Source organism: Bactrocera tryoni, chromosome 1, assembly GCF_016617805.1.
Source record: "Bactrocera tryoni isolate S06 chromosome 1, CSIRO_BtryS06_freeze2, whole genome shotgun sequence".
In the NCBI taxonomy this organism is placed as follows: Eukaryota; Metazoa; Arthropoda; class Insecta; order Diptera; family Tephritidae; genus Bactrocera; species Bactrocera tryoni.
The window spans coordinates 42,340,979-42,368,978 of record NC_052499.1 but is presented as its reverse complement, the minus strand read 5'-3'; the positions used below and the strand labels follow the sequence as shown (position 1 = coordinate 42,368,978).

Below are 28,000 nucleotides of genomic sequence, written 5' to 3'. Positions count from 1 at the left end.
AATGAAGGTGAGTTGGTGCGCATGTACCTATGTGTGTAATGGTTGTGCCTTCGCGGCATGCAAGCGGAAAATTTCATATTAAATAAAGACATGTCGTCAAAAATGAGTGACCAAATGCACTGAGCGAGCATTTAGATAGCGTTTAATTGCAAAAACAAGCGATTTGTAAAACAAATAAATAATTTTATAAAAAGTTTTGTTTATTAAAAATACACTTAGCGCAGAGAAAGCGTTCAAAGAGTGATAGTTTCTATTTAAGCCAATGTCTCGCAGTAAAAACTGCCTTTGCCATGTTTCGCAAAAGCTTTATTGATTATTGAACTTGGCTGTTATGCTTTGCTGTAAGCAAAACATCGATAAAACAAAGCCACAATGACGTTTTCGTTGGCTTAAAGTGAAAAGCGATGCTGATTTTGCAGTGCTCCGTCTTGGCAAAGAGGATTGTTGGAAGTTAATAGCTTTGCAAAGTACATAAGAAATTATCCACTATGTCTTACATGTTAAATATGGATCTAGAGAAAAAAATTTTTTAAGTTCAGTTTCAATTAGTTTGCGGTATATACAAAAATCTTCAAATAAAATATTATTAAATTTATATTTTTTAAATAAATTGTTCGGAATTAATGAAAAACATTTTGTAAGGTTTTGCCATCTTGAAAGTTTAAAATCTCCCAAACTTAATCTCTTTCCAGCCAAAGTTTTAAGTGCCTTCGTAGATTTTGAATTTAATACATAATTGATTCTTAAGAGATGAAAGGTGTATTCAATCAATACTGTAGAGCGGCACAAAATGTGACCTTAAAGCTCCCAACAATAGTTAGCAGTAAGTAGGTATAATCCACAGGATATAAGAAATCATGTAGACAAAATTTTTAAATTTTTGAAAGTTTTGTAGTTTAAGATTTAATATTAGCAATAATATTTATTTGAAAAAGAACTACAGCTAATCTCTGGGAGCTCCTCTCTAAAATTGTGTCTTGTGGTGACCACTATATCTCTGAAATGAATCCTCTGAAATTAAAAGCAAAAACAGAGTTCGGTAAAGTAATGTCAAATCTAGTAATTAATAGGAGGAATAGGCAAAATAAAATTTTTTGACAAAATGGCGGTTTCTAAAAAAAATCGAGTTTTAACCAAAATTTCGGACTTAAATTGTTTACAAAAAAATATTTATTGGAAAATATATATATATATCACTTACTGAACTAAGTATATTGTAGCTTGTGTTAAAATTTGAGACTAATCGGTTTAGTCGTTTTCGAGTAATGTTGGTCACCGACTTTAAAAACACCATTTCAAGAAAAACGCGTTTAAAAATTGGAATGTAGTTCCAAGCACTCTGAAACGCCTTTTAAAATTTGCGTGTAACTTCGAAAGTATTCACGATAACGAACTATATGAAATTTTCTACTTATTTTTCAAAATTTGAATTCAAAATTATATTCATAGGATTTATCCCAAAATCTGAATATTTATTTGTCAGGTTCAATAATATTAGTTAGAGTTTTATCAATCTGAAGCTATTTCCCATCTTTCTGGCAATTTGTGGATTCCATCCCAAAAAAAACTGCGGCTGGGAGTCCAAGAATAAATCAAAACAGTTTTTGGTTTATTGTTCTTATCTGAACCGTATTCCGGGCGTTCTGTATCGACCAAGAAGTGGTAACCATAAGGAACTAAGTCTGAGCTATAGGCTGTTTTCTAAATAGTTTTCAACCGTTAAAGACTTGTGTCTAGTCGCAAATTCCGAGCGTTTTTCAACAAACGCTCGCTACACTTTGAAGACCTGTTGTCGGTAGCCTGCCCCAGTATGAGTATTCAGCTGGTTTTAAGAGCTCAGAATACAGCACAGACTTTTAATCACACAAAATTCAGAGCATTTATTTGGCATCATGGATATGTGGTTTTGCTGTTGATTTAGCTGATTGGCCAGGTTTTATTTATGGTACTATGAGTTTTTGTCATGGATTCGTATTTCATCACCACCTCCATCCGAAACAACGCAAGCCCATGAGTGGTATAAAACGTTCAATAACAGTCGAGCGATCGCTGAAGACATGCCTCGTTCTGGACGACCTTGCACCTCTTCAACTGATAAAAATATTAGAAAAGTGAAATATATGGTGCTTGAAAATCGTCAGGCAAGTGTTACAGAGATATCAAGAGAGCTCGACATATCTCGAAAGTCTGTTCGAACGATTTTGGTGGATATTTTGGGTATGAAATGCGTCCTTGCCCGCCTCGTCCCGTTTAAGCTGAATTTTTTAATAGAAGAGTACCGCAAACAGGTCACTGCGATGAGACATGGGTGTATGAGTTTGACATGCAAAGAAGTCAACAACAATTCATGGATTGTACATGATCATAATGTACCATTGCAACGAGCCACTATTGTGATCGAATTTAAAGCCAAAAACGCAATGAATACCATCGTATGATTCTTGCTCCCCAAAGTTCGCTGTGGGAGCTGAGGGCCAACCCAAAAAGTGCTTAGATCAAACCGAAATCAAATCATTTATTTACTGAGATACATACTATAAAAACCCTTCTGAATAATCTTAGTATATACCGTTACTTTTCCAAAATTCTATAACAAGCATTTGTTCATACTATGCAGTAATTTCAACGATATCACAGTAAAGATCTTTCCGACAATGCCTTTACTACACTTTCGATTTAGGGTTTTCTGTGAAACGACAGTTCGCCTTTCGGTTCCTACTGGGTAAGCGACACGTTCGCAGCAGCGCCTCAACTATGGCGTAACCGCAATAAAGCAATTTTTTCAATTTGCTTGTATAAATGCAATAGCTATTACTAAGTGGACAAAAGATAACGACGCTAATGAAAACAAACGCTGGAAAATAAAGAAAGCAAATAAACAAAGCGAAAATTGCACAAAGCTTATGCGCCTGCGTGCACTAATCAAGTGCAGCGCGCAGCGGCACAAGTTCAAGTGCATGCCGCATGCATTCTGCTTACTTTTCCAGGCAATTCGTTATTGTTTTTTTAATTTCTTTCGCCTTTTCTGCATTGTGCCCGCAAGTTTCCACTGCAATTTTATGGCGCGACCGTTTGTAAACACAGCTCACTTCATTCCTCAGCGCCTTTCTTTCCATCGTTTTATGCTCTTCATTAACGAAAGTGAAAGAGTAATGTGCAAATAGTAGCTTGCTTATAAGTAGCACGCTCGATCGTCTACTGCCCACGAAAACTAGTTACAGCGCTTTTTGGTGTGCCTGTCCAAACTCATCACTATTTTGTTTTTGTTTGTTTGTCTCTTCCGTTTTGTTAACCCATCCACTTACTTATACTCGTACATATTCACACAAACATATTTTTGAAGTTTACTATTTATTTTTATTGTCTGAGCCGTCTTTTGATATTTCTGAAGCGTTCGCTTGTATTTGAAAGTTGTTTGTTGTTGCGGTGGTGTCGTGTTTTGATGTGCTGTGTTGTTGCATGCCTGCGCTAGTTTCTGCTGTTATTATATAATTTTCTGCATAGCAATAACATTACAGGTATATACCGCAGCTATCCGTCGCCGCTGGCTTGAATCGGTTGTCTGTTGAAGACACATAATGAAATCGGCGATTATCTTTTTAATCGAATTCGTTATGTTGTAATATTTGGGATGGAAGTTATTGACACACTTGAATATCGACAACTTTATTATTATTATTTTATTATAAAATAAATTTTAACAACCGAGTGGGCTCTTTTTTACTTGCGTAGACACTGCTTGGGAGATTATAGCCCAGTTAACAACAACGTTTTTTTGGTTTTTTCTTTTCGCTGTTTGGCGCTAATTGGAGATATCAAGAGCAGTCCACCTGATCTCCCGAACGATCTTCCGCTGCTCCCATCAGCAGGTCCTGTATTGAATACTTTCTAAGCTGGAGTTTTCTCATCCATCCGCGCAACATGATGTAGCCAGAGTAGCCGCTGTCCCTTAATTCGCTGAACTATGTCAATGTCGACGTATATCTCGAAGAGCTGGTATATACGTAGCAAGACAAGAATGGTGAAGGACTTTTAGACTTTGATTGTTGTTCAGTTTTGAAAAAGCACATATTCTATCGTACGACTCGGAGCGAACCTACCCGATCCTCACGAAACTTTTGGCGGTAATTAATATGAGACAAAGCGGCAGCTCCTTTTCGTGCTGTCGCAGGCGGCTTTAAAAACGAGGAATAGGTGGTGCTGTGAGTCGATCTTTGCTAGTCTTTTCCCAAAGTATGGTGAATATCTGGTTAAGGTCGAATTAGTTTGTTGATGCTAAGTTCTTTTGCGCGCTTGATAGGATCTCGTACGCAACATTGTAGAGTCTTCTCTCTCGGCAGATCCCATGATAATTAACGCAGATTATGCGGTCCCCCGTTTTGTTTATTGGGCAGATCACAGTTAGGCTCCAACCGTCGAGCATACTATACTTTCATCCAACCATTTATTGCAAGGAAACTGATGCATGCACCGTATTTTATTAGTTCGGCCGTCAATTCATTGGCCTTCGCTGCTTTGTTGTTCCTAAGCAAACAATTGCTATTCGATTTTTTCATAGTCGGACAATGGAAGACTTCACTGCCGTTCATCCGACTGGATAAGGATTGTCTACATAAATTCAGTAATTTCTGAGCATCAGCCGCTTGATCAACTCTTTGTATCCTGAAAGAGGATTCTGCGATCTTGAAACCTTCCGTTAGTCGCTGCATCTTTTCATAGAATTTCTTCAAGCTCTTCATACTCACGCTTTTTTGTATACATATGCGTCTCGCTTCTCTCTTTAACTACCGTACCGTGTAAATTCCTGGATTGGTCCATATATCACAACATGTTCGATCTGGTTTTGAGTTTTTCAGTCCAAAGACAGCCAAGTAGCTTGTCGAATTTTTGTATACTGTAATCTAGTACTACAGACAACCGCATTTTGGGTCCCGATGGAATTGATCAGAAACAACCCGTTTGGAGACGCTTCACCTGGAGTCTGAATTTATTAACTTTTGTTCCGAAGATACCGTCTTTGTCCATGAACGCGCTGCAGGTTATCATAAAAACAGTTTTTTTATATCGTCTTTTTCTTCCAAATCACTGCTATGTTGAAAAAATGGGATTTAGTGCGACGAATGGATATCAATCATGCGCCAAATCTTAAAAACGACCCTTGAAAAGAGGATCGACCCACACCATCTCTTCGTCGATTTCAAAGCTGCTTTTGACAGCACGAAACATTTGCCTTAAACAGTTGCCTTTATGCCACTGTGTCTGAATTTGGTATCCCCGCAAAACTAATACGGCTGTGTAAACTGACGTTGAGCAATATCAAAAGCTCCGTCAGAATCGGGAAGGATCTATCCGAGCCGTTCGATACTAAACGAGGTTTCAGACAAGGTGTCTCGCTCGTTAGTTCTGTTTTTTCCAGCTTGGACAAAGAAAAGAGGCAAATGGGTCTGGTAGTGAACGAGGGCAAAACGAAATATCTCCTGTCATCTAACAAACAGTTGTTTCACTCCCGCCTTTTTTCCCACATGTCGACAGTCATAACTCCGAAGTCGCAGATAATTTCGTCTATCTTGGAACCAGTATTAACACCAACAAAATGTCAGCTTCAACTCTTACAAACAGGTGTTACTTCGACGCCAATATAGAAAGAATATAGTAAAACCCTACGACTGTAAACGAGTACCCAGAAAAATGACTACGCCGCGTATCCATAAAATTTATTGAAAAACTCATTTGATAATTTCTAGATAAATACCTTCCTCTAAATCCCCTATATCCAATAACTATTTCCATACCGCCTTATAATGTATATATTTATTAGTATATGAGAAGTCTTAATAAAATTGTTTAAACATAATTCGCACTAAAATTAATAAACTTACGATTTTACTTATTTCATTTACTTGATTATAGGGTATTCTTATCTTCTCTTTACCAAAGTAGTGAAGAAGAGCTCTACGGCATATATTTTAAGGCGGTAATAACTCGTATATACCTAACTTTAAGAAACGAACTTTTTTGTTGTTGTTGTAATATTACAACTCTTTTCTAATTATTATTGATATTTCTTACGCAAATTAATTACATCTATGTGAAAAACTGATTTTTGAAATTAATTAATTTAAAGAAACAGCAGATAAATTAATTTTTGTTTTTGTAAAGATCCACTAACCCACATAATGTAAACTTCAGAAACCAAAGTCGTTGCAAGGTCACTTGATTGTAATTAAAATCTGACTATATGAGAGACTATCACTTTTCAAACCATGACATAATTAGAAACATGCCATTAAATATACATTATCATATTTGATGCCTTTCGATAACAACCAAACTAGAGCTATTTGAATAATGCATCATCTGACTTAAGGCAGACCACAGTAGCTCGCTCATTCACGCCCTTCAACGCCGTGTAAACGGCAAAATTGCATATTGATTATTTAAATATTTCAGCTCTTAACAAGAAAACGCACAAAGCGAATGCGAAAACTAAGTAATAACACCTGCCTCTAGCTACATAGGTATGACATATCTCCACACTTTTTCCCTTAAGAGCGAGCGACTCACGCACGAATACACCGTACGGTATTTGCGTTCGCGCTGTCTGTTTGTCATAACACTTTCACTTATTTCTTTCGGGTGTGTTAGCCGACGATGTTGCAATATTTTCGTATTTTATTAACATATGTATAACAACACAGACCATGAACGCGAATACCTTCTCAAAATAAGCGGTGACCACAACCCAAAACTACCGTTACTGCGCTCACCAATCGGCGTAGGCCCTTCTTTTTATTAGTTAACAAGCAGTTACCTCGCCGGTGCGGAGCGACATTTGACACACTTGCACAGTGAGTCCCGCATTTCCGTAAAAATTTTATGTGCGTGTACATGCTGTGACATTTTTTTTCAATTTTGCTTGGCTTTATGTGGGTACTTACTCATTTATGGTTTCTGTTTCTCATTAGCATTTTTTATGTTTTGAAGCTTTCATGTTTCATTGAAATAAATTGACTTTATATATGCGTCAGTATGTTAGTTGTTGGTCGTCTCCAAAAAGTGTACGACAGCGTGTGCCGACATCCAAAACTACTGAGAACGTAGGATCAAAACCAAAATCTTTGTTTCCATAAATATATTTGAAAGCGAGTAGAAGTTGGTTTAAGATAAGTCTTTTTACCAATTGCCTACGAGAAGTACTATATGTATACCAAAGTATACAAGAGCTACTAAACAGTTCGTCTGACAACCTTTACCACGAAAAATAAATTGAATCATTTAACATGTTTCGGACGAAAATCCACTTCGGTTAACAAATCTATGATATTATCATTCCAATATAAACCTTTTATTAAAGATAAAATGTTTGTCAATTAAAAGCAAGTAAGGAAGGAATATTAGTAATGTCATGTATCAAATTTGGTTAAATTCGCTCGGGCGGGTCTCGAGATTTGTGTTTTTACCTAAAAGTGAGCGGTGCCTGGTGCAGTGGCGGTGCAAATTACAGCTTTATATTTAAATTTAGTGCTTAGTTATGGCACTTTTCGGTTAGGGGCGTTTCGTGGGCGCGGCAGTATTCCGATTACGCCCATCTACGCACTCCAAATTTCTTTTGTACTAAGGAACCCACATATCAAGTTTTATCGGGATATCTCAATTTTTATTCAAACTACAGCTTGCACGGACGGATGGTCGGACAGACAGACAGTCAACCGGATTTTAACTTTTCTCGTGATCCTGATCATTTATATATATATAACCTTATATATATCGCGCTTAGGTTTAGGTGATACCTACAACCATTTGATGAAGAAAATTACTTCTATTATACTCCATGGCAACATATTGCAAGAGTATAAAAAATTCTAAGTAGAATTTTAGGTTTGGGATATCAATGAAATTCTTTATTCTTGCGAAATTAACATTCGAAACCATAGTGTATAGAACTCGATTTGTTTTGCATGGCTAACATGGTCACGCTTGCAGAAGTCCAGACGCTGAACCCAATTTTCGACTGTTTTCAAGTGGAAATCGGCCGATAGTGCTGCAATATCACTTTCGATATTCGTACGAAGTTTATCAATCGTCGCTGCCTTGTTGGCGTAGAACATAGACTTGACGTAGCACCACAGACCCACAGTAAATAGCCTAACGGCGTGAAATCGCTCACCGAATTTAGTTTTCAATAAATTGATTGTGATATTCGCTGTGTGGCCTGAGACGCCGTCTTGTTGGAACGACAAATTGTGCAAGTCCATATCACCCAATTCGGGCCAAAAACACTCGGTTATCATTGAGCTGTTGTGATTCAAATTCATGGTAACATGCCGGTCTTGATCATCACGGAAGACGTACGGCCCAATGACACCGCCGGCCCATAAATCGCACCAAACTGTAATTTAACTTTTTTCGGGATGGAATGGTGATTCATGGAGTACGTGTGGATTGCTGCCTGACCAATAACGCATATTTTGCTAATTGACGAAGCTGGAAATGAGCCTCATCTCTGAAGATGATTTTTCGATGAAAATCAGTATCATTTTCACGAACAGCCCAATTCACGAACATACTATGATTCTGGTGGTCAAGTGGCTTTAGTTCTTGCGTCAATTTGATCTTGTAAGGATTCATACCAAGATCTTTTCGCAAAACTCGCCACAACGACTTCATAGAGATGCCCAACGCCTGAGAACGACGTGTAAGAGACTGATTTGGGTTACGGGCACCTCTTTGTCTCACTGACATGGGAACATTTTGTACTGTGAATTAAAATTTTTCTACTAGAAGCTCAATTGCTGATCTTACAGGACGATTATGACAACCATAAATTGTAGTTAGCGCTCGTAAAGTTGAGGCCACTGACTTCGTATTTCACCAGTAAATTTTAATAATTTCGACTCGTTGTTGGATCGCATATCTTTCCGTGATGAAATGGCAAATTACTGAAGAGAAATGTCAAAAGATCGAGAAAATATATTGGGTTGTTTGCTGTCCCTATTGGTCTACTTTTGTAGCGTATCTATTGAAAACCCCATTATAAAAATTTTTACTTAAAAAACGTTTATCTGAAACGTCAGCTAATATGTCATCGCTATATTGTACTTTTGAAATTAATTTATGGATTAATTGTATTTGGTGAGAAGTCTGAAATAACGAGTGCTTTTTTAGGCCTTTGTTTTTCAATGACGCAATACTTTTTTCGGAGTTGGTAACTGCTGTAAATTATTTTGGTTTGGTTTTTCACAATGAACTGCCGGAACCCTTCACCCTTTTATAAACTCGTGCAAGAGAAGACTATCAAGAGCTATGCACGTTTGCTGAATGGGTTCAATACGATCCCTAAAATGTTACTGTCAAATGGTTAATGCTCTAAAACCAAGATAAACGACTTTTCGTGCCTGAATTGGACGACCCTTTGTTCGAACAAGACGGCGCCATGCAGTCAACGACGTCAACGTTCAATTTAACACCGCTAAACTATTTTTTGTAGCGTTATGTAAAGTCGCTGATGTATGCAGATAAGCCCAAGATGATTGAGGTCTTGGAAGAAAATAATATAAGCGATATTACTGACATCTATCTTGTTAAAACTAAATGTTATCGAGATCGGTATCTTCCATTTCAAACATCAAATAGTCGGTTATCATGGCGCGTTAACGGTCGCCATTGACGGTTACGTTCTCACCGGCTTAATTTTTGAAGAAATATGCAACGATCCCACCGGTCCTCAAACCACACTAAACCGTCGTTTTTCTGGATGAAATGACAGCTGTTGAATCTTTTTAGGTTGCTCTTTGTCCCAAGTACGGCAATTTTGCTTGTTTATATACACATTGAACCAAAAATGGGCCTCATCGTAAAAAAAAATCGACACGAAAACATCGGATCTTCTTGGAACTTTTCAAGAGCCCATAGAGGCTTCAATTCTTGGCTTTGAATTTAAGATTTCGACATAAAAGGCGCCAAGCCGTTACATACGTCAGTCCGAGTTGCTGCGAACGGCATCGAACGGCACCGACTTTCCACGGTCTTCATGTACACTCTCAGCTACCGCTGATATATTTTCTTTACTACGTGCTGAACAAGATCTATTCGGTCGAATATTATCCAATAATGAATGTTGGGTCTTAAGTTGGGTGAAGATGTTGCAAATAGTACGCTCAGTAGGCAGGTTATGTTGACCTTAAATTGAACGAAGCGCGCGAAATACATTCTTTAGAAAACCTGAATTTTCGTAATACAATTGAATGATTTATAAATGATGTTCAAGTGCATGTCTTTTCATGAAATTCCAAATAATATTACACAAAAATTATCATTACAACTTGTCAAGACTCACGCGCGATCTGTCAAAAAAGACTATTGAAGAAATTGCCTCTACTTAGTTCACCCGTTAGAATGTATTATCTGGTATATTGGAGCTGACTCTCAACTACAGGTATAACATTAGCAAATGAAAATTTCAATTTCGATCTTAATACATTGTATTGTAGAAAATATATCACAGAAATGCATAAGTAGCAAGAAATTGTCGTTCGCTGAGTGTTTAGTTAGGAGCTAGGTAAATTTGGATCGTAATTCGAGCGTGGTATTGGTGTCAAGCTGACGAGTATATAAATATAATGCAATAATATAACGATCAGATAAAAATAAAATGAAAGGAAGTACTCAACTGTAACCACATATTTTAAAGAGCCATTATGACATTTTATTACATACTCGTTTATGGAGGCACTAAAGCTATATATGTATCTAGATATGCATATTAATTGCTACGATGCATTTTAATAATTATCATTTCTAATATTGCTTCTATTATAGTTATTGCTTCATTTTTTATACGCAAGTACTTTCAACGTTGGAAACACCAGGGCGGTAATGCTACCAAGTGGCTTCGTCTGAACTCACGAAAGCAGTGGAATGCTTGTAAATGAAGTCGTTGACAGTTTTAAAATGCCTGAGTGCTTTAAATGCATATGTATGTATGTGCCACATGCTTTAGTTATGCAATGTGTGGTATATAGTCACAAAGCAAAACAGCGAGAAGCTACGTAAGATATGTTGCAAATGCGCGGCGCAATTTTGAAAAAACAAAATTTAAAGGAGCACAAAATACTACAAAAACAAGGTGTTAACTTCGACTGCATTAAACATGTAATACCCTTCACAAACACAAAATATTCCTTACAAGATCGGTCAGTTTCTATGGCAACAATATGCTATGGTGACCCGATCGTAGCAATTACTTCTCGGATTGCACCGTTGTCTCAGACAATAACCCGTGCCGGATATCTTGAATATATAATCATCTGATCTGAAAAATTTCTTTAGAGTTTGGAGCAATGCCTTAGGCAATAATCCGTGCCGAATATCTTGAAGAAGAATAAAGAAAAAATACATTAAAAAGTTTTCCATACAAGCACTTTATTCCGATCCTTTAGTTTGTTAAGCAGCTATATGCTATAGTGGTCCAATGTCGACCGTTCCGACAAATGATTAGCTTCTTAAAAGAAAAAGAGGACGGGTACATAACTTCAGAACGATATTTCAAATCCTGAGAGAGGTATTTCAAAACCGGACAGACAGACAGCTAATTGATCCACTGAAGTTTCCTTTTGGGCGTTATAAACATCGTGGCAAAGTTCATATACACTGTTCAGGGTATAAAAAAAGTTGAAATCAAGATTTTGTTTGCTTAGCTATGCACAATCGTAGTACTGAGAACAATTATATATATACTTATATTTATATAATTTCTTAAATTAATATAAAAACTATATTTATTCAAGTCATATTCACTTCGCTAAGTAATCTTATCCTTTTCACTCTTTTCAGCTGTTCTACATTTTGCTGCTCACACTTCCTCTACTGGCGCACAGCTATCCTGCGGAGAGCGAAGACAAATCCATCTCACTAGAGGAGGTGGAACTGCCCGATAGCGACCATGCGGCCTCAGGCGGCGAGTCACAAATACAAAAACGCTCTGGCAGTTTTGATTACGTTGCGCATCTGAAGTCTGGTCTTCTCTCGAGTATTGGACAAGCGTCCGCGTCCATAGCCTCGGGCAGTTCGGGCGGCAGTAGTGGTGGTGGCGGAGGCGATGGCTACAAGTCATACGAGTCGGCACATGTATTTTACCTTTATATTCACCAGCTTCCCACACACTTTTTTATTACATACAAATATTTGTGTATCTTTTTTGTTGCTATGCAACTTCTAGGGCAACTCAGTCGACTACAATCCATGGACATTTAAGAAATCTGTGCTCAACACCATCTTCCAGGCGGTGAAAGCCATCACTGGTGGTGTGACAGCGCTCAAGGGTCAGCTGATTAAGGGCAGTGGTTATGCATTGAGCGCTAGTGGTAATTTGGTTGCTTCGTCTGGCGACAAAGTGACCGATGTTGGCAAAGCAATCATAAACTCGGCGCAAATAAATTCACATGGCTATGGCGGTGGCGCTTCGGTGCATCCCTTCGCCAAGTTCAGCTCCTTTTCGGGTGCTTCGTCGGGCGGTAGCAGCGGCGGCAATAAACACCCAGGGCCGCCTGTGGTGCACACAGAGAGTAAGTAAAAGTGTAAATATATATTTATTATCATATTTGTTAGAAAATTATTATTTTTTCTAAACCTTAATAAATTAAATACAATAACAACTATGCTAAAATATTTCATGAATATTAACCAGTTTACACTCCAGCCTTTCAAATCTGCCAACGAAGCAATTCGAGGTATTCTTAAAAGTTAAAAGTCATATATTTTCATATTTTCGTTCAAAGAATATTAAGTGGAAAAAGTCAAAAAGATTATTAATAACAAAGACACAGCAGACGCAGACAAATAACGGACAAATTTAGCCAATAAGTCAACTGTCTCAAAAGCAGAAAAGGAAACAACCAAAGCAAAGATTAATAAACTTTTTAGTAAAGCAAACACACAAAAAAAAATAAATATAGCAACAATAGGAGTAAAGCTGACAACCATGTGCCATCAGCGCCGGCCACACTTGCGTTGGTGATCTGTACCTTTCAGCAGCTATTTCGGCTGACCGCCCACAATAAGCGGTCTGAGAAACGTTGTCTTCTTCTATCTATTTGGATGGTATGCCTCTGCATGGCTGCATTTTTAAATTTACAAATATGTTTTGTTATTGCGCTATTTATTTTTGTGTATCGTTATGTGTTCCGCCTTACTACTTCCCACTTACTTCAGTACATTTTATACCAGTGAACAACGCATTTGGTGGTGAAACTATACATAGATTCTTTCAACTAATTGTTATACTAATGTATATGTGATGATAAGAAATCAACAACAGTAGTAGGTAAATGGGGAGATTTTCGGGTTTTGATCCACCCTACCCTGGTGAAGCGGAAAAACGAAATTAAACATTTATTTTCATTTATTTCTGGATTAGTGTAATAAGGACATATCTTCAAAGTACGTACAATTGAATCCGTTCATTTAAATAATAGTACTCAGGAGGCAACTAAAATATAAAGATTGATCAATTTCGAGGTTCCCTACTTTTCTTAAAAAAAAAACACAGAAGCTTCAAACTGAATGGGTATTGTTCATTATCATTCGAAAGAACATTCTCGGCATTTACTTTTTGAAGATTCTCTTGGCCGCTGCTATGTCTCAAATGTCCGTTCCGTTGAGCTCAATTTTTGATGGCACGTTCGACAATTTCAACTGGTCACTGGCGAATGACACGCGTGATGTTTTGCTCCATGGCCTGAATCGAAGCGGAATTATTTGCATAGACTTCAGACTTTACAAATCCCCACAGGAAAAGGTTTAACGGTGTAATATCAGACGAGCTTGGTGGTCAATCATCCGACCCAAAACGAGAAATTATCAGCTCCCCGAAGTCTTCTCTCAATAAATCTATTGATTGATGCGATGTGTGGGAAGTGGTGCCGTTTTGTTGAAAGCAACTGTCGCTGCGATCACGAGTTTCATTTTCAGGCATCAATTGGCACCCGTTGAGCAAGAAATGGACACCATCGCTGAACAAAATTTGGTTCAAAAACGTCGGATCTTGTTGGAACTTTTCAAGAGCCCATAAAGCGAAGCAATGTCTCTTGGGAAAGTCGACCAGCTTCAGTTCTTACACAAGTTGTATTTTGTACGCTTTTAATTTTATATCTCGACGTAGAATACGCCAAGTCGTTCCATACGTCAGTCCGAGTTGCTGCAAACGGCGCCGAATCGACTCTGCACGGTCTTCGTGTACACTTTCAGCTACGGCTGCTTTTTTTCTTCACTGTGTGCTGAACGTGGTCTATTATATACTACTCAACTTTTTACTTTTTTTTAACTTTTTAAGCCTTTTAAAATATTATTGAATTCTTATTCTTATTATTCTCTTGTGAATATTGAAGATATGGTATTGAGTTATTCTCGACGCATCGCGTTCCTAAAATTGTTACAGGCAATACTGCCAAAACTCGTAAAATCTTGTTTACATTTTCAAATGTTGAAATATTATTTACGCATATGGTTATAAGTTGAAGTTTGTCAAAAATAGCTTACCAGGATCAAGGACATTCTGAGTATTTCGATCGTAGATTTGATTTCTCCCCATGGCTCAAAACAACAAAAGATTTTTCATAAAGCTTGTAGAATTTTGCGCAATTTTCTTCATCGAAATTATATTGCAACATTAATTCTTGAAAGTTTAGAAAAATTGAGCTGACTTCTTTAATTAGTTTGTAAATGATCACTATTATAGTCAAGAAATGTTACATAAAATTAATGTAGTAATATTCTTTTATATGTATGTATGTCTTAAGTTCCAACGTTGCAACGATATTTCTGACGATCACATTTTTATTTCAATATCATAATCGGAACAACTTGTAAACTCATTTTCATAAATAATACAAAAGCTAAAGTTGGCATTTGTTATACTTCATTTACTTTATTGATTAATTGGTCAACTTAATTTCAAAGAGATGGCAATCCTGCGCAAAATATATCTCCTTCTCCAACCTAACCAATACTGTACTTCTTCAATTACATTATTTTTACGATTTTGGCTTCCCAAAATCTTAAAGCGTTGGTAACGGATTTTGGCCCAGACTCATGACAAATTTATTATTTTCCTTGTGAGCCAGAATTTTCATTGATATTTCTCATGTATTCATTTATTTATTCTTTCGTCGGAATCCTAAATAAGTAAAGCATCTTACAACGCAGTCCGGTCAAAACCGGCTTTTGTATTTTCCTTCTATCGATTTTAAATGCTTATGTTAAAGAAATCTGTAAATGATATATAACTGATTCATATTCTATCTGTTGCCGTATTTCGACCATTCCATACACCATAAACGTAATTAATCTAGTAATGTTTATAGTTGTAATCCTAGTTTATTAGGTCAGATAATAGATTTCAGAAGTGAAAAAATTGTCAATGAATGCACGGTGCAACCGAAACTGAGTCACTCCTTGGCTGCAATAACTACACTCAACCATCACACCGATATAAAATAGCTTTTGAACATAGCCAACCGAACCGTATTCGAAGAAACTGCAATCACTTAATGTCGTGCATTGACCTAAAAGAGCGCCGACATCGAATGCGTTTGCGGCAGGGCCGCTATGAACAAACGAACAAAAGATAAGCGATTCCGTTCACTCAATCAGCTGCGCAAAGAGTTGTCGTTTACAGTTATTGTTGCTTTGATTTTGTTGCTCTTCGTTGTTGACAAATTGGCCCTCTCTCAGCTATTGGACAACGCTTGCTCTTTTGTTTTTGCAATTCTTTGCATCACGTCGACAACTTTCCTTTTCACGTGGACCGCTTATGGTTGGCCAGGTGGTATGCGTGTTTAACTGCATAGGCTATCAAGTGGTTAATACATAACAACAACAAAATAAACATTTAAAAAATTTGTTTACGCTCTTAACCAGAGCAACAAGTTTCCAAATTGGCTTGCAAGTCACAGTCTTATGGTCAAATAGCATCTCTACATGGCAGATCGCCTATCTGTGCCCAATTGTGGTTACGCATGCCTAGTATGTGCTTGCGCCACTGTCAGGATTTCAAGCTCATAGACACCATGTAATATTTGAAATGTGTTTGCATAGGCGGTTGCACACAGGCATGCTTATATACTTATGTACATTGTTTTTTTATTCGTAGATGCATTTTTCACATTTCATCACCTCCACAAAATAATTGGTTTAGTGTAATTTCATATGTGAATGGTGGGTAAACAAATTTCAGTGCGATAAGCTCATATTTTATCATCATATACTATATACCTACGATTAAAGATATTTAATTTATAAAATTTTTCTAAAATACATTATGGACTTAGGTAAATAACAATTCTGTCTGTTTGTGATGACTAAGGAATGTATTTTATTTAATAAATAAACTACTGCTTAAAACCCACATTTTGCTAATGTAGAAGGTGCGTTTCAAAGTAAACAGGACTTTAAAAAAAAAACAGAACAAATGGTTTTCTCGGAAAAATCAATTTATTTTATTCAAAATAGTATCCTTCTGCTTCAATACAGCTTTTTGCACGCTCCCAAAGCATGTCGAACGAGTGTTTTTGGGCGTTGGCCGGTATGGCCGCCAGTATACCGGTGCAAGCCTTTTTAATGGCCTCTACGGGTGCATAACGCTTTCCTTTCCATACGAAAATGCATTTTTCCGAAAAGGAAGAAGTCGCACGGTGCCATATCAGGTGAATACGGGGAGTGGTTAATGGTTAAAATGTGATTTTTGGTCAAATAATCGTCCTTCGAATGTTGGAGTCTGAGCAATTTTTGGTCGTCAGTTAATTTGTGCGGAACAAACAGTGCGCACACCTTTCGTAAGCCCAAATGTTCGGTTAAAATGCGATAAATCGATTTTTTGGAGATGTTCAATTCCATTCACATGAATTTCAATGATGATTTCGGCTAATTTTTGGAATATACTGACACTTAAAACGCAACAACTTCACTTCCAATTAATGAAATGTCTTGAAATTCTCACTGGACAATCAATAAAGATAGCAGATTCTAACGCACTAGTCGACATATAGATAGCGCCACCAGGTGGCGCTAGAATCGAAAAGTCCCGTTTACTTTGGAACGCACCTTGTAAATGAAAGATCTCTCATACGTACGCACCTGACAACAATAATATATGTATACCAAATTTGACCCAGACACATAAAATATACTTGATTATCACATTCTGAATGGGCTCCTTTTGGCTATAACCGCGCAACCGGTGTCTACTCCATTAAAGAAGAAGAATTCGGTTCCCTTTGAGCCAATACAAGCATGATAACACTTAATCCAATTTTTTATACACTTGTTGTAAGCCTCAACTGAGATGGCCATCAGTGCATTCAGCGAATGATTTTTCAAAGCTTCAGTGTACTCATGGCGTTTCCCTAAGGGAGACGGCGCCTTATTTTGATGACAAATCCGTGAATTTTCTTCCCACGAATTAATGGTCAATCAAAAAACGGTAATTAAAGAAAACGCTGAATTTCGGCTTCATATTCTTAAACCCTTTCTCAACATCAGTAATTATGCCTTTGATGAAAGTGAAATTAAGAAAGGTCTTTAACGCTACGTACCAAAAATATTAAAACAAACGATATTTAAGAGATGTTCAGACCCTCAGCTATTTCTCTGATACGACGATGGTTTTCAAGCAGTATTTCATTAACTTTTTCCATGTTATCGTAATAGAGATGGATGGACGACTCGAACATGTTGCGTTTTCGATACCTTCATGACCTTCGTTGAATACTTTATGCCACTCAAATAATTGTTTTCGGGATAAAGCAGACTCCTGAAATGTTTCTGTATCAGTTTCAACGATTATATTCGATTGGAACACAAAATATAAAGCAAAGTCATTATTAATTTTTTTATGGAAAAATCTCCTTTCGTGTTCTAAAAAACAGCTGTCGAACACACAATAATTGATATAAGAAGAAACTTTACACGAACATAAATACAACAAGAAAAAACGTTAACTTCGGCTGCACCGAAACTAACATACCCTTCACAAGTGTATTTCTTCAGTTTGTATGGAAGCTACATATGTATATGCTATGGTAATCCGATCTGAATAATTTTTTCGGAGATTATATTATTACCTTAAGCAGTAATCCATGTCAAATTTTGTGAAGATACCACGTCAAATGCGAATACAAGCCCTTGATTCCGATCGTTCGGTGTGTATGGCAGCTATTTGCTATAGTAAGCCGATCTGAACAATTTCTTCCGATATTACATTGTTACTTAAGAAAATAATCTATACCAAATTTTGTGAATATATCTTGTAAAATGTGAAAGTTTTCCATAACATAAGAACTTTATTCCGATCGTTCAGTTTGTATGGCAGCTATAAGTTATAGTGGTCCGATATCGGCAGTTCAGACAAATGAGCAGCTTCTTGAAGAGAAAATGACGTTTGCAAAATTCCAAAACGATATCATAAAAACTGAGGGACTAGTTCATATATATACAGACGGACGGACGGACAGACAGACAGACGGACATGGCTAAATCGACTCAGCTCAACATTCTAATCATTTATATATATACCCTATGGGATCACCGACGTTTCCTTCTGGGTGTTACAACCGAACGTTTTTGTCTTGCAACTTGCAAGCATCAAACCAGGGAACCGTCACCTTTAAGTTCGCACAATCTTTATATTAAATATATGGGGGCTCAGGAAGTATAAACCCGATTTAACCCATTTTTGTTACACAGAGGAATTGTCAGGAAAGGATTCGTTATATCAATTGCTTCCTGATTTGTTTCCTGGAAAATGAATGAATCAAATGGAATTTAAATTTTTGTTAAAACGGAAGTAGGCGTGGTTGTAATTTTGTGTCATAAGAACATGAGAATAATGCCACATACTAAATTTAGTCAGTCAAAATCGGTCAAGCGAGTCCTGAGATATATGATTTCACCAAAAAGTGGTCCAAACCGTGCCCATCTTACAATTTTCATACCGGCTCCCATAACACCATCCCATACCACTCCGGATGTAAAATTTATTGTCTCTGGCGTAATTAGTTACTCATTTATTGCACTTTTTGTAATTTTTAACAGTACCGTTAAATGGGGAATGACGGTGGTTATCTTCTAATTTTAACTGTTTTCATTGCGTTGATAGGTGATCTTATAAGATTTATATAAGGCAAATTTGGTTTTTGTAGCTAAAGCGGTTTACGAGATATTAAGATATGTACATTAAACTGATTAGAAGGCGGGGTCACGCCCACTTTTCTACATTTTTGCCCGCAGGCGACGCTGACTAGTGCGATCCCTTCTTCCAAATTACAGCTTTACTTGTATATCTTAATTTAGTGCTTAGTTATGGCACTTTCCACGTTTACCATACCACGTTTCATCAAGATACATATGTATCTCAATTTTTACTCAAGTTATAGCTTGCACGGACGGACATACAGACTGATAGTCATCCGCATTTCAACTTTTCATCATCGTGATCTCGGTCATTTATGAATACATACATATACATATATATATATATATCTTTTGATTCCTTGATAATTTTGAATAATTTCATATTTCTTAATTTTGCAATGTTAAGTTTCGAGTTGTAAGACACATATGTGATTTCAAATAACAAAATGTTATACATAAGTATGTAACAAATTCTATTTTTGGAAGCAATTTAATTTTTTTGGCTAATCGCTCGTTTAATAAGCGCAGTAAATAACGGGATAACTGGTAGTAAAGGTACTTTCTTCATTCGCGCGTGTGTAGTGTCAAGCTGTCATGTTATTTTTGTTCAGTATTATTATTCGTTATCGTCAATCTCAATTGAGGTCAAATGAAGACAAGAATGCATTACTGAGCCTAAGACTACTAGGATACCAACATATTAGTGAATATATTGAATGTAACATACTGACTTTCCGATTTCAAGTCAAATTTAATTCTGACATTTTATCATGTTCAATTCTCGTGTGATCCTAATGGCAAATCTAGGCTTCACATACACGAAGTTTATGCCTGTACATATATTTGAATTAGCTTTGAAGTTGTTGCATCTCTGCTCATCGACAAAGCTAGAACATAAAAATCTAAAAAGTAACACATACTAACGATTGTGTAACATATAATTAAATCGAATTTCGTAACAACCAATTCATATCAATCAAGCAAAACACATTCGTTACGAAAAATCAGCGGATTCTGTCGAGGTTAATACGCAAAATCCCATAATTAGTAGCCTTAAAACTTTTAAATTCGTGGGAAATATAAAAAAGGTAAACAGTAGCCGGCAATAAATTTTTTCAGCTTAAGAAATTGCATGTAAAAGAAGCTGCGTGCGAATGCTGCCCATAAATTGACGGATGCTGAAGTACCTGCGACAAGGCATGAACTGATAATTATTTGTGACGTGAATGTATGTTACGCGCCTTTAACGAAAAACTACAACCACATCTGATTTTACTACTCTATTATGAATTAATTGCAGCAAATTGTCGCAGATGCAAAAAAAAACTTTGCATAGTTTATATTGTAATAGTTGACGGAAAGTAATTAATTACTAATAAATTTCATGCACGAATTTAGTTAGACCATAAAATGACTCTTAAAGTGATTACAATAACAAATTTATTTGCATAATAAATATTGCGTCCGTTGCCTACAATATAAAGATTATATCATAACATACCTCTCGCTTCTTCCTTCCAGACGATTTAGTATAATTACATTATTATTATTTGTTGACAAGTTTACTAGACATATATTTATGTGACATTTATTTTGCTAACATGATTTTTAATACTTTTGCAGCGATTACTACATATGAAATTCCACCCGGCCATAGCAACTACGGTCCACCCTCGAAGCCGCCAACCTACAGCTCAGCAACGCATCAATACTTGCCACCAGCGACGGGCGGTTATAGCGGCGGCGGAGCGCCATTCAGCAGCGGACATGCGGCATTCGAAGCGCCGGCCAGCAATTACCTGCCAACCGGCTACTCCAACGATGGTGCGTAGTAGTTAAAGCAACAGAAAATCAATATATTTACAACAATGTAAAGACAAGCGAACAAGATTTGCCGGCTTTTGCATGGCTTTTATTGCATGTATTGTGGTAACGGGTTGCAAATCTTGTCGGCAAAGCTTGGTATAGACACATGTACTTGCATATTGGTGTTGGTGTTGGTTAGCTGCGAGGGCTACGGGTTTTCCGCCAAAGCGGAAATTTTCATAATCACATATGACATTATGCACTCGTTATTATTTTTATCTTATTTAGATTTTTTCATTTATTTGTATTTCCCGCAACACACTCCAATAAGTTTTAGTTTTATGCGCGCATGCAAATGTTAATCATACGCACCGGTGGAAGTAATAAAATAAGTTTGGCTTCCTCGTAGTTATTATATTTGTGATTGGAACTTGTCAACCATGTGCAATCATGTATGTACAAGTATAACCGTGTATGCAGTTTGCATGACGCGCTTCAAGTTGACATTAAATCTGGCTTGCAGGCATTCAAGCTGGCGCTTCCGCGTAGAAGAAAGCGATTTTCGGCTGTGTTCACGACGTCAATAACCAATCGTTGCGGTCATATAATTTTATAATGTTAATATTTTACTATCATATATATGCACATCCTCATATACAAATTTTTGCATCTATATACCTGTTTGTTTGGTTCACAAACAGTTATTAAAAATTAAATGGACAGGTGCAGGTATTTGTTCAGCGCTAATTGAATTTCGTTATTGGTATTTACTCTTACACCCACCTTATGGCCGTTGAAAACAAACACCAGTGCAATTTATAATTATTGATTCCAAAATAAAATGAACACAAACGTTGCGCATTGTTATGTAATTATAAAAATATGTGCGAAATTGTGCACAGAAAGTGAAAGCAGACCTCTATATTGTAGAAATTTAAATCACATAACACAGAAGGAATTTAAGATAGAAATTCCTTAACATTACATTTTACGAATTTCGCAAATTTATTGTTTGAATTATTAAAAAATCGAATTACATAATTTCAGTTCATTTTTTTCAACTGGAGTTTGTTAATAAGATTTTTTTTATTAAAAAATACACAGTTTTCCTTGAATAGATATTATTATACATATATAGTAGCCTTTTTACCAATTTTTTGAAATTGGAATCTTAAGGGTAAATGCCCGGTGATAACTCCTACAATGTTATTAAGTTCCCTTTTGCTTACAAATAGAAGCTTTTTGATCTCTCCACCACCGATATTAGCCCAAAGTAAATTTTGTGGTATTCCCCGTGTTGCTAGTGCTCCAAACCCTAAAGCGTTCCTCTAAAGTCAATTGCTTCTAACCACCTTTGAAGTAATCGATTTATGCTATCTAGCTCCAGTTGAAAAAATTATAAATTTTTTTTCGGCAATTGTATAAGTGCAACTTATTCCAATTTTCTAAAAACCGCTGACGCGCCCTTCAGCTCACATCACACCACCACTCACAGCTTTGAGTACGATACCACAGCTTCTTCCCAGCGTGGTGCCATCAATTAGTGCTGTTAAATTCCTATCGGACCATTCCCGTATATATCCGTCAATTTCAAAAATTTTATATTACGCATTACAAATAATTTGTTTATATATGGAAGTAATAATTGCGAGGCTGTATTGTCCATGTAAACCTCAATACTACCAAGAGCAAAAAATTGGAAGACTTTGTTCATAATTTGAAAATTCTTAATATATTCTTTAAAATTTATGTCGTCCCCTCAAAGTAATCCTCCTTGGCCCCAATACACTTATGCTAACATTTCTTCTAACAGTTGTTAAAGTCAATTTCCTGAATAGCCTTTAATGCGCGTAGCGATTCACGTTTAATGTCTTCAATTGACTCAAAACGGTTTGAGTTTGCTGAATACGCACAAGTCATACGGAGCTAAATCAGGCGAATACGGTAGTTGCGCCACGATATTGGGTAAAAATTTGGTTAAAAACTCACGAAGAATCATTGCAGTATGTGACGGTGCATTATCATGGTGCAAAAACCAAGAGTTGTCGGTCCATATTTCCTGCACCTTTTTACAAATAGCTTCACGCAAATGGCGCACAACACTCAAAAATATTCCCTGTTGGCAGTTTGACCGGGTTGGAAAGAACTTGGAGTGCATCACACCTCGATAATCGAAGAAACCTTGATTTTTGACCTGCTCTGACTTTTTTCAGTCTCGGCTCACCTTTGCCACAATATTCGATGGATTGATCATCTGTTTCCGGGTGATAAGCATAGATCTAAGACCCATAGCCGATAGTAATACGTTTCATGATATCCTGGTAGTCGGAAAACATTGTTTAACAGACATTAACGTGACCCTGTTTTACGAAAAAATTTGGTGATTTTGGAATTAATCATGGTCTCCCTTTTCTTATGCCCAAATAATGCATAAAAATGGTTTTCACTGATCTTTCCGATATTCCAACGACGCCATTAAGTTCGTCGTTAATCGTCGATTCTCAAGTACCAGATCTCTTACTTTATTGACGTGTATATCATCAGTTGATGTTGGATATTTCGTCGTCAACGCCTTCTGATCCCTCTTTGAATAATTTGTACCAATCAGAAAAACTTACTCGAGACAATCTTTTCTGACCGAAGACCTTTTCCAACATTCTGTACGCTTCGGCACCAGAAATTTGATTCCACACAAAAAATTTAATAGAATTTCTTTGTTGAATAAAAATCGCCGAATGCACCTTATGTACTCCATAAAGCCAAGCGAATACTAAACACTAATTTTATTTGCTGCCTTCAATGCGCTATGTCTTAGATATTGGCGAATCGAACACAGCATATCATCGAATTCAACTCCACAACTTTCTTGTTGCTTTTAAATGAGAATTTTTTGACAAGAGAACAGCACTTGAAATTAGCGAGCAAGGACATTGCGAATCGATGATGGCTATTGTGGCACCTTCTTAAATATTAATAAAATATTGTATTATTGTCATACTATACATATGCTTGTCAAAATACAAAAGACCTAATAGTATTAATACTTATCTATATATTCATATAGCTTGCTTAATCTTCTTAGTGGCATATATTTATGCATGTACATACTTGTTGTCCGCTTTGCTAGACTTTTCCTTTTGATTTAGGTCTTCATCTATATAAATTCCATATCGTAGACTGAATGGTAATTGTACAAAGTATTATTGTGGTGATAGTAGAACATAAGTATATAAATAAGTAAGTGAATATTCTGTAAATAGTTTATTTTATAAATACGTGTACAAACTTTCATAATATTTATATTTTGTATAAAAAATATACGCCGTGTTTATTTGTAGTTATTTATAGCATTACATGCATTATAATGTATATACATATAACTGATTTCTACTTTTTACCTTAAAATAAGTCAACATAATATATTTCGTAGTAATATTTATTTAATAGAGCCGCTCGAATTCCCTTAGTGTCTGACGATTGCTGGGGTACATTTTTCTGTTTAGCAAAGAAAGAGATTTGGGTGATTATCTTCGTCAGCTCAATGTAGCATCTTTTTGATGTCTAACCAGTAAACTTTTCCTATGTTTCCGGGTATCTACACTCTATGAACCAAAATCACATTTACAGAATTTTATGTACTTTAATACTAATACAAGATTCATTTTGAAAAATTTTGGATTTCCTTGCTCTCCAGGCCCAACTCCATAAAAAATTTGCTTTGTGTGACAAAATTTATAATGGCTTTAAAAATGAATTATTCTCGAAAATCTTATTCACTCGATCATTTGCTGACAACTATATCTAAGAAGGTCGTGTAGAAATGTCAAGTCGGTTGGTACTGCCGTTTCGGAGAAATTTTCCTCACCGACTCCGAAAAGAGCATTTCTTGAGTTTAAAGTTTTGCAAACCGATTACTTCGAGTTAAAATTTTGCTTAAAGTAGTGAAGCCACTTGAAGGCTTGCTACCCCTGATTCACTCACTACCTGAGTCTAGCAAACCACCAGCATGGCTCCGAAAAGTTCACACCACTTAGCGTTATAAACGTCCAGATAGTTCCTAGTGGCCTCAACTAAGAACTACCCTGTGAGAGGATGATCCTCGTAGCAGGGTTGAAAAGGTGGACTATGAACTACCTGAACGGTTGACAATCATCCGTACTCTTTCGAGGTAACAACTCTAAATTGAGAAGAGTTAAACAAGGTGTTGTCTATTTAACTTCAATATCTCGAAACTGCCTCAACCACCAGAGGGAATTTGGCAATGGAGTCGATGAAATATACTAAATCCACATTGACCATATTCACAAATTGGGCGAATGAGTACAAACTTGACCTTTATATTACAGTCGATGGCGTTAAAATTCGGACTGTCAATATTAGCCTATGCTCCTTCACTCCGTTTATGACCGCGCTTATTGCCAAAGTAATAAGCCGCAATAAAATCCTCAAGTTGCTAGCTGCCAGCACATGGGGTTCTTTATCTTTTCCATTGTTGGCAACATACAAGCCAATCGGTCGGCCGGTCTTTAACTACGCTGCACCAAGAGGTCCTTCCACAACTACGTCGACGACATAAGACAACAGGCCGACCAGACTTCGGACGCAACTAACTTCAGACATGCAGTGGAGCCAAAAACACTTTCATCGACTCCCCTTAGTGAATGGCATACTTGGAGTCAAACCACCACCCATTGCAGACGACAAGCTCGAGTTGCCGCGAGAATGTAGCAGGCTAAACTCCTACTCATTCAGAATCGACACCTACTTATCAAATATATGTCCAGCATGCAACGAGTCACCGCATGATTCTAACCACCTCTTTGCATGTCCACCAAGCCCTTCACATCTGACACCCCTCTTCCTATGATACAACACCGTCGAAACAGCACGGTTTTCGGACGAGCTCAATGATAACTTATCTGATCTTACCACCCTAACGGGGACTAGATAGCCGTTACAACAACAACAACAAGAAAATATTCTCATAAATAAGCTCAAATCTGAAAATATTTGCCGAAACAAGTCAAAAAATGAATTTTCCTAAATTCACAAGAATTTCTTAATGATTAGCTTTGAAAACATTAAGGAGTTATCTGCAATAGGTCCTACTTTTAGAAATCATAACGATTTTTTAAACTTTTATGGTTCTCCAATTACCTAAACTCGCTTGAAAGAAGCTAATTTGGGACAAATAATATTTCTTATACCAGAAGGATAAAGATTAACAACCATCTAGTTAGTGTCAGCAGCAGAAGTCATATTTGGGATTTGATATTTTAAAATACTTATTTTTCTACCATAATATCATATTGTTTATAAGTAATGATGAAAAAACAATATTTAAGAAACTTGAATCGATATGTAATTATAAAACATAACATCAAAAGAAATATCGCCTTGTAAAAAAATTATATTTAAACATTAACAACTATAAGTCTACTAATATGCGCTGATAAAAAATGTATATATATAAGATATATTGTATTTACTCATACCAAAAATGTCTTTAATTCACGTGCGCAACAAGCTTGTACAAAGACTCCATATCGTGTATAATCTGCAACTCCAATTGTGCAACAACCTCGTCTAAAAAACGCTCACACTAACACCTTCAACAGCATATAATACTAAAATTCACCAACGTGTGCAAACTTTACAAATAACTCACTTCTCCATCCATTCAAATCCATCCGTGAGTAACAGCCACACTGTACATATACATACATATCCACACACACTTGCATACACACAAACCACATACTTGCAGTACAGATTCATGTTAGCAAACATTGGCTACAATTTAAATTTAATAATTCTCGTTTTCCATATCATTACACAAACAACAAACGAACATCACAACTACAACGCATTGTTTTACACGCTCCACATACAAACGCTCATCTACGTAACACACACACGCACACACCTAACTACAGGACGCAACGATGATTTCAACATTTACGGACGCCATCAGAAACTTAGCGAAGCGGACACGCGCAAAGCCGCCGCACAACTACAGGAAATCTTGAGCCTCCTGCCAAGCGGCAAAACGGAATTCACCGCCTCAAAGACCGTCGTGTTGGACACACACAATCACGGTTCAGCGCACACAGGACCTGGTGGGGACTTCAATAATGAGAGTGTTGATCTGCACACCTACGGTCTGCCCAATGATTTGGGACCGCTGGAGTCGCTGTCACACACCGAGTCCATAACCGCAGCGTATGCGAAACGACCACAGAATCCCTCCGATATTTATCGCCAAATGGCGAAGAAACAAACTGCAGAAGAGATTTACATACAGAAACATCCCAATGAAGGCTACGATTACCGGCCGACAAGTCCACCACCCACTGGTGGCAATGCTCAACAAGATGGCGGTTACAAGTACAACAACTATCATGCAACAAACAGCGCACTGAAAGATCTAACGCCCATTATAGCCGCACTAGAGGTGGCAAAGCGACGGGGTTCCACGCAAAACGATGTGTCCAAACACTTCACTGTGGAGAAGAGTGTCTATAAAGTGGCGCCACAGTCTGCAACCAAGTCGAACAATCAATTCAAGTATCTACCAGCTTCGGTGCAGAAGACGAAACACATATACTTCGATCCGGCGCAAAGTAAGGCCGATACTGACTATCAGCCAACCTATGTGCCGCCTCCACCATCAGCACCGTCAGTCTCGTCCATCGGCGCAGCAGCGCCACCACCACCGCCGCCACCATCATCACCTCAAGCTGCAGCGCCTGCGCCTTCAAACAGCTACGTCGCGCACCACAATTCAGCGTACAACCCTCAGCAACAGCTCTCGCAACCGGTTTATCACGCACCGCCGGCGCCAGCGACGCCTTACAAGGTGCGTCGTCAAGTGCCGAGCTCTTCAGTTACGGCGCTGAAGGTGCACACCAAGACGGGGCCTTACTTCAAGCAACACGACTACGAAATACATGATCCGCTCATGTTCAATCGCATGTTGTCCTTCTGAGTGCAGCGCTGAGTGAGCGGG

General features: G+C 37.3%; 1 protein-coding gene across 1 annotated transcript; it reads left to right on the top strand.

Annotated features, from left to right (window-relative positions):
- The first annotated feature begins 1 nt into the window (after nucleotide 1).
- On the top strand, nucleotides 2–27,979 carry LOC120767992. Its single transcript, XM_040094454.1, has 5 exons — nucleotides 2–7; nucleotides 11,833–12,126; nucleotides 12,218–12,563; nucleotides 20,809–21,009; nucleotides 26,928–27,979. The coding sequence occupies exons 1-5, from the start codon at nucleotides 2–4 to the stop codon at nucleotides 27,977–27,979; spliced, it is 1,899 nt and encodes a 632-aa protein (XP_039950388.1).
- Nucleotides 27,980–28,000: the final 21 nt, after the last annotated feature.

Excerpts from the sequence above, each read along its gene's own strand:
- LOC120767992 (XM_040094454.1), top strand. Across the intron at positions 12,127-12,217 it reads AGTCATACGAGTCGGCACAT|GGCAACTCAGTCGACTACAA; the intron begins GTATTTTACCTT and ends TGCAACTTCTAG. Across the intron at positions 21,010-26,927 it reads AACCGGCTACTCCAACGATG|GACGCAACGATGATTTCAAC; the intron begins GTGCGTAGTAGT and ends ACCTAACTACAG.